The 6,986-nt window shown below is 60.7% G+C and overlaps 1 protein-coding gene across 1 annotated transcript in view; it reads right to left on the reverse strand.

The window, feature by feature from the left end:
* The window catches only part of CUNH2orf54 (chromosome unknown C2orf54 homolog), a 7,712-nt gene continuing 726 nt past the window's right edge, over positions 1–6,986 (reverse strand). Inside the window, exons 2-5 of the mRNA XM_003798249.3 lie at positions 3,876–4,101; positions 2,261–2,414; positions 1,285–1,641; positions 1–478 (exon numbers count right to left, since the gene is read on the reverse strand). Of these exons, the coding sequence (XP_003798297.1) occupies positions 386–478; positions 1,285–1,641; positions 2,261–2,414; positions 3,876–4,101 (830 nt within the window). The 3' untranslated portion in view covers positions 1–385. The remainder of the gene's footprint in view (positions 479–1,284; positions 1,642–2,260; positions 2,415–3,875; positions 4,102–6,986) is intronic.

A 6,986-nucleotide genomic window follows, 5' to 3' on the forward strand; every position in this document is an offset into this window, starting at 1 on the left:
TGTATATCCAGCCAATTCATTTATTTAAGACCAAATATACAATCTTTCATCACCAAGGAGTGGTGTGAGTGTGGGCATGGTCCACTCCTCTGGCCGCGGGTCTCTTGTAGAAAGGCCGTTCTCCTGACCATGTCACACAGATGGACCCATGTGCAGCACACAAAGGGCTGTGCCATCACCCCAGCCCTCAGTCTGCTGTGGGAGGCCTGGCCTGGCCGGCACTTCGAGACTCTCCGAGGCTATCCCCCAGGCAGTCTCAGGGTGTCCTGGGGGATGAAGCTCCCTGCCCCTACCTCCAAGAGAAGCCCACTCCCTTTCTAAACATCCAGGAAGCTCCCGTGGTGCAGCACAGAGAGGCTGTGAGGCTGCGACCCCACGGTCCAGCTCAGCTCTGCTCGCCAACCAGAGTCCTGGTCTTCCGGAATATGCTCTCCATGGCAGAGATCCGGTCCTTATCCTGGATGTTGAAGACCTGGAACTACAGGTGCAGCAGGGGCAGAGGGTTGCAGACACAGCCAGAGCTGGTCACAGGCATCCCAGGGCAGGAATACACATGGAACAACTCACCCTCCCTGGGCCCCACCAACCACACTGCCTCAGGGTATCTGTCTGGCCAGTCACCCTGGCATCCTCCCCCCACCTGGGCTTCCTCACATGCAGATTTCCCAAGCACAGTGGAGGCCCCACTAGGTACTGGCTTAAAACTGACTGTGCACCCCCACCTACCCCACCCAGCCCCACAGGACAGAGCAGGGCCACTCTGCCTAGTCTGCAGACTTGGAGCCCCAATTCTTAAGTGGTGGGTGGGGAGGTGACCCCAGGAGGCTATCAGCATCTCAGCAGACAGGGATTTGCTAGAAAAGGACAGGAGAAGCAACGCACTGCTGTCACCTGTTGCCACGATGACAAAGGAGAGGGTGGCTGAGAAATGGCGGGTGTGCCAGAGGTGGGGAAGGGCGAGCTCGAGCCAGCAAAACCAGGGGGCTCTAGGAGGGGCAGCTGGCGGAGCAGCCAGGCACCCCTACATCACACCGGAGGATGCAAGAACCACAGGGCCCAGGGGTGAGGCTGGAGCCTGTCCCCGTGAGGCCCAAGGAAGGCTACACCCTTCCATGAGGAGCAGAGCCCCAGGATGGTCAGAGGTGTGGGACACCTGAGACTGGCTGCTTGAACCCCAGAGAGCAGCCCTGGCCCTCCTGGCCCCAGGCAACCCATGTGGACACTTGGCTTGAGCTCCTGGCCCCTTGGCCTCGCCTAAGCTGCCCTACCAGGCTCCACACCCACCTTGTCCAGCAGAACATCAAAGTAGGCGGTGGCCCAGTAGGCAGGGTCGCTGGCAGGCAGCTGCAGGAGTGCCTTGATCCCAGTGGTGATGCGTGGTGGAGGGCTGCGGCCCAGGTGGGTGGCGTGGATGCGCAGGGATGCCTCGGGCTGGCTGGCGAAGCCCTCCACGCGCTGGTAGATGGCACTGAGGTCCAGGCCGCCACCCTGCAGCAGGTTGTGCTCGGGGTAGAGGAAGTGGGGCAGATTCCTGGTAGCCAGGCAGCTAAGCAGCACAACCAGCACACGGTACACGGCGCCCTGCAGCTCTGCCCAGTCCTCAGGTGCCGGGAACAGTACGCAGGCCCACAGCAGTGCCGTCTGTGGGGCAGCAGGGTCAGCCCTCCCATTCTCCCTCCCACACCTGCCACCCCCACCCTGTCCCCAGCCACCCTCTCCCCTCCTTGCAGGCAGGGGCCGAGTCAGAGCCCCTGGTCCCTGCCTCTTCCTTGCCCTTGGCAGGTGAGGTTACAATCTCTGGAAGGGCACTGATCTGCCAGGGCATCACAGCAGCCAGGGAGCAGCAGAGGCTGGCTCCACTCAGAGGGGGCATTCCAGCCAGGTAAGGCTCACAGACACCAGGGAGGACAGCTGGGGTCTCTCAAGGCAGATGCTCACTGGGCGGAGACGCTTGGCACTGGGAAGACCAACCCCAAAGTCCTACTGAACAGGTGCCCCAGGGCTGGGAGGGCCTCCAAGGCCAAAGCTCAGGGTGGCAAGTACTGCCTGAAATGCACAGTGCCCTGCAGCCATGTCCTGCCAGACGCCCCTGTGAGGTGTGGCCTTGCTTCCTCGAAACCCAGACAAACCTGAGAATCTTCCCAACCACTCAGCACTGGCACAGGGACAAGCATGGGCACCCCTGCCCTCGGCCCCAGGTCATAGATGTGGGCCAGCGGGTCAGGGCAGGCCTGGGCTGCCACTGAGCCCTCCCCCATACCTTCAGGTGATTGAAGGTCAGGCCCGCACTGTGGCCACCCTCTCGCCAATTTTCATGGTTCACCCTGTCGAGGATGGAGAGACTGTCCAGGCGGTGGCCTCGGAGGGAGCCCAGTGCACTGAGCAGCTTGGTGAGCAGGTAGTCCGTGGAGGTCCTGGAACCCACAGACACGCCGTCATCCCCAGCTGCTGCTGCCTCCCTGATGTCAGAAGTTCCTGGGCCCGGGAGAGTTGGGCCATGGCAGTGGTTGTGCTATGAGGTATCCTGTCTGGTGGGACCAGCCTGGCCCTGCACACACCTCGGAAGCTGCACTCACTCGCAGTTTCTACAGAACCCCGACCCCCACCAGCCCAGAACATGGGGAACATAGGGAGCCCTAAGAAAAGGGGTTGTAGCAGCTCCACTTGGTCCCGGGGCAGGTGTCAGTGCAGCCCTCCCAGGGTGTGTCAGCTCCCCAGGACTCATCTGGGCATCCTGAGCCAGACTCTGGGGGTAGGTGCAGGACATGACAGAATCTCTGCCCCTGTGCCCCACCATGCCAGTGGCTCAGGGCCCTGCACACCAGAGGCACTCACTACATGCTTGCTGAACAGAATGAAGGGGTAGAACCTGGGGACACCTCCATGGGCCCCACTCTTTGCAGAGCCTCACTCCTGAGCAGTCATATCCCCATCCCTCCTCCCCCATGCAGGAGACAGGCCTCAGAAAGGCCATTTTCCCGTTTCCTTGCCAAAAATGACGGCTCAGCCCAGGCCCCATCATTTCCTGGGCATTGGTTCAGCTTGTCACAGCCCCTGCCCTGTGCCAAGGAGTCAGCTGGGATGCAAGGGCTGGGTTGGGGCTCCCTGGTGCTCCACAGAGCTCTTCCTCAGGCAGAAACCTCCAGAAAGCATGTGAGTGACCTGCTGGACAAGTGCCAACCACACACAGGACTCTCAACTGTCTCAGGGGCATCCCTCAGGCACCTGGGCTGGCTGAGAATCACCCAGCCAGCTCACGACAACCTGGCCCATAAGACGCTGTGTCAGCCGTGTCAGCTCTGGGCAGGCTTAGGCCCCAGGGCTCGGTTTGAGTCTCAGGTGCTCAGCCTCCCCTGCGGCCCTCCTTCCTGCCTCTCCTAGACACTGAGCTCAGTCTGCTGCTGACAGAGGGCAAGGGACCCAAAGGGGCTGACAAAACTCCAGGTCTGGTGGGAGGTTGGAGGGGCATCTGTCGCTAACCACCTGGGGAGGGGGCACATTGGATGGAGGCACAGTAATCTGGGGAGTGCAGCCCCTGGATGAAAGTTGCCAGCAAGCCCCAGTGGTAGCCAGCTTCCCCAGACCCAGCACCCACTGAGTGGGGCCCCTCTTGGCTGCTGTCCCCCCTCAAAGAAGTCAGCAGGCTGGGTGCACAGGACTCCAGTGCAAACTCTGACACATCCAGTCTCCCAGACACAGCCTGGAGGAGGACACACCTTCCCCCAGCAGCTCCAAGAGCTGGCTGGACCCCCAGGCTCCTAGAAGGCCCCAGTAACCTCAGTAGGACACAGATACCCATGGGGCAGGCCCTCCCACCTGGGGCAGGGGAGCACAGAGCTGGTAGCCCCTTTCTGCCTGTTCCCAGACGTGTCTACCTCCAGTGGTGGGCACTTGCTGGCACCAAGTTCACCCCTTTGCTGATGATCCTTGTCAAGCTGCCCTTGGGGAATCCGGGTGTCAGCTGGGCCCCCTCCAGGGCAGGCAGCCTCTGCTTCCTCCTCACCACAGGCACAACATTGAAGCGGATTGTCCTCCAGCCACTGGACACCAACAGGGCCAGGTGGAGCTGCTCCTCCCTCAGGCTGGCCGCATTTAGTGAACCTGCAAGGGCCCAAGGTCATCTGGCTCCCTCTTCAGTCCCAACCCAGCTTCAAGGGACACTCCCCAGTCCCTCTCACTTCCTACTCGGCCCTTGCCTCCTCATCACCTCTGACCTGCAGCCCCATCTGTCCACCCTCTGTGGGCTGCAGCTCCCTCCCAGGACACCCGTGTCTGTCCTGACCCTCAGCCATCCATCAGAGCCCTTCATCTGGGGTTTCTCTCTGCCCCACACCCCTGGCCCAGCTTGCTGACCACACCTCCCCAGGCCTTCTTGATATTGCCTGGGGCTGAGGCCCCCGCTGACGCTCCCCTGGAGACTCTGCTCACCCCCCTTGACTGCCCAGCCTCTCTGCTGGTAGCAGCAGCCAGCTGGGGCCAGGAGGGATCCCACCCAAGAATCAGAGAGGGCCAGGCTATGGCTGGACCTCTGTGATCAGACCCTGCCTCTCTTGTCCTTAAAAGCCCCTCAAAGGCTCCCAAATCACAGGAAGCCCCATGGGGTATTACCCTAGGGTTGCACATTGCTCTCCACTCAGGCTGCACCCAGCGGAGCCCAGAGCTACTTCCCTGAGATGGAGCCCAAATGGCCCAGGAGGGGACGTTCAGGCTGGCGGAGCTGTGACCCAGGGCCCCCCACCTCCCTCAGCTGTGCCAGCCCTGCAGAGAGAGGGCAACAGCCTAAGAACACAGTGCGTGGCAGTGGCCACCAGCACCCCGCCCTGCCTAGCACTGGCCACATGGGCAGCAGTTTCCCTCCGCTCCCCAAGGCCTGCCCAGCCAGGCAGAGCAGGCGTCACCAGCCCAGGCCTTGGAGTGGTGGCTGGGATGGGTGCAGGTGTGGCTGCTCCCTTCCAAGCTGCCATTGCACAGACAATATGTCCAATATGTCCACAGAGGACAAGGGATACAGCCATGAGCATACAGGTCAGAGGTCAGGGTAGCAGACCCGCCATGAGGAGGGCCCAGAAAGCACATCAGCATGTCCTCCACTCACCCCTTAGAGAAGAGTCTCCACGTGAGCATGGGGGCTGTATCCCCTCTGTCCCCAACCCAGGACAAGGAGTCTGGCCCCACTGTGCATCCCCCATCTTCTGCAGGGTAGCTCTGGGCCACCTTCCATGACCCTCAGTTGGCAGCCCAGGACCTGCCACCTGTACCACTCCATTCCCCCATGGGCCTCATTCCCTTCCATGAGAGGGGGCTGGGCCCCTCCCCTGCAGCATTTGAAGTGCCCATCCAAGCCCCCCTTTGTGGCTGCATCTCTTTGTCCACCATTGGTCACACATGCTGTCCATGCAGTGGCAGTTTGGAAGGCAGCCAGCCACACCTGCACGGGTCCCAGCCACCACATCAGAGCCCCAGCTGGTCACACCAGTTCCCAGGGTTGGGCAGCCTGAACCCTGTCACCCAGGTTCCCTTTTAAGGTAAGTATCAGGAAACAATGTCTGGAATTTCCCTGCACACCTAGCATAGTGGCCTAGTGGGGTGGCAGGAACGGGCCTCGCAGCTTAGATTGAACCTGAATGACCCCTGAAGGCCTGGCAGAGCCTCCTGTCCACCCCAATAGGCAGGTCTATCTCCCAGGTGGGGGGTAGGCCTGTAGGTGACAGGGCCAGGTGGGAATAGCCATGTTAGGTCAGACAAGGAGACAGAAATGGTCTTCCCAGCCACCTGTGGTAATTAGAAGGCTCAGAAGATGACCAGGTAAGGTGCTGTGTGGCTGGAGGGCAGGGTGAGGCCTGGCCGTGGGAGGCCAGAAGCCAGACACCCGATGACAGGCTGTGGCTGCCAAGAGGTCAGATTGGTCACTTGCCCCCGAATACCTGGCAGGTCTGGGGAGGGGCTGGGGATGTGGGACATGTTGGAAGCATTTCCGGGGGCCTGAGAACTTTCTGGGTCTCCCACTGCTGCTTACAGGCTGGAGGCCCAGCTGTGTGCTGTGCTGGCCCTCCCTTCCCAGAGTCCATGGGAAGCAAAAAGGAAAAGGCAGTCCCACAGTGCATGTGGCCGAGGTCCTGCTGCCTTGGGAGGTACCCAACCTGGATGTGCAGCCAGACCTGAGCAGGGCACTGCCCCTCGTCAGGCAAGCTGACCTCCCCACCTGCCAATGTAAGGATCAGTCAAATACCAGGGAGGTGATTTGGAGCAACAAATCCCTGTGATTCACATGCGACATGCCTGTCCCCTCCCAAGGGAAACAGGACAGTTTACTGGGTCCCTAGTTCCCTGCCAGGAAAAACTGAGGTCTTGCCTTGACCCCCAGGATGGGCTCTATCACTTACCCCTCATCCTGGTCCCTGCACAAGCTGTCCCAGGCTCCCAGCCACCCCTCAGCAAACAGCCCTGTGGAACAGAGCCCTGCGTCCAGCCCCGTGTCCAGCCCTGTGGGCGCCCTGCTCACCCCAGCTCAGATGCGACCCCAGTGGTAGCAACAAGACCCCAGAGACTGAGGCCAGACCATGGACTCAAACAAAGTGCCAGCCTCAGAGCCCATCTAGGGCCCAAAACACCAGTTAGTAACTCAGCCATAAATTGATGGAGACAAGAGCACACGTGCACCTACAATCCCATGGCTGAACCCACACCCACGCACACTGCACCCCTCCCAGCCTGCACAGTGTAGCCAGACTCTGGAAGTGGGGGTGGCTGTGAGGACCATTATGCTGGGCTGACAACAACAGAGCCAACGCCCAGAACCTGCTGGGGACTCTCAGCAGGCAAGTCAACCAGCAAAAAGCACTCTGGTCACAACACCCTTGAAAATGTCATCACCAACGTCTCCACGCAAAGACTACATGACAGGAAAGACATGACCTGTCCTCTTAGCTGTGTGGGGGGCAAGGAGGGCCTCAGAGTGATGTCTCCCAATTCACGTAAGCCCGACA

This window comes from Otolemur garnettii, unplaced genomic scaffold, assembly GCF_000181295.1.
Source record: "Otolemur garnettii isolate 467f Iridium unplaced genomic scaffold, OtoGar3 scaffold00133, whole genome shotgun sequence".
In the NCBI taxonomy this organism is placed as follows: domain Eukaryota; kingdom Metazoa; phylum Chordata; class Mammalia; order Primates; family Galagidae; genus Otolemur; species Otolemur garnettii.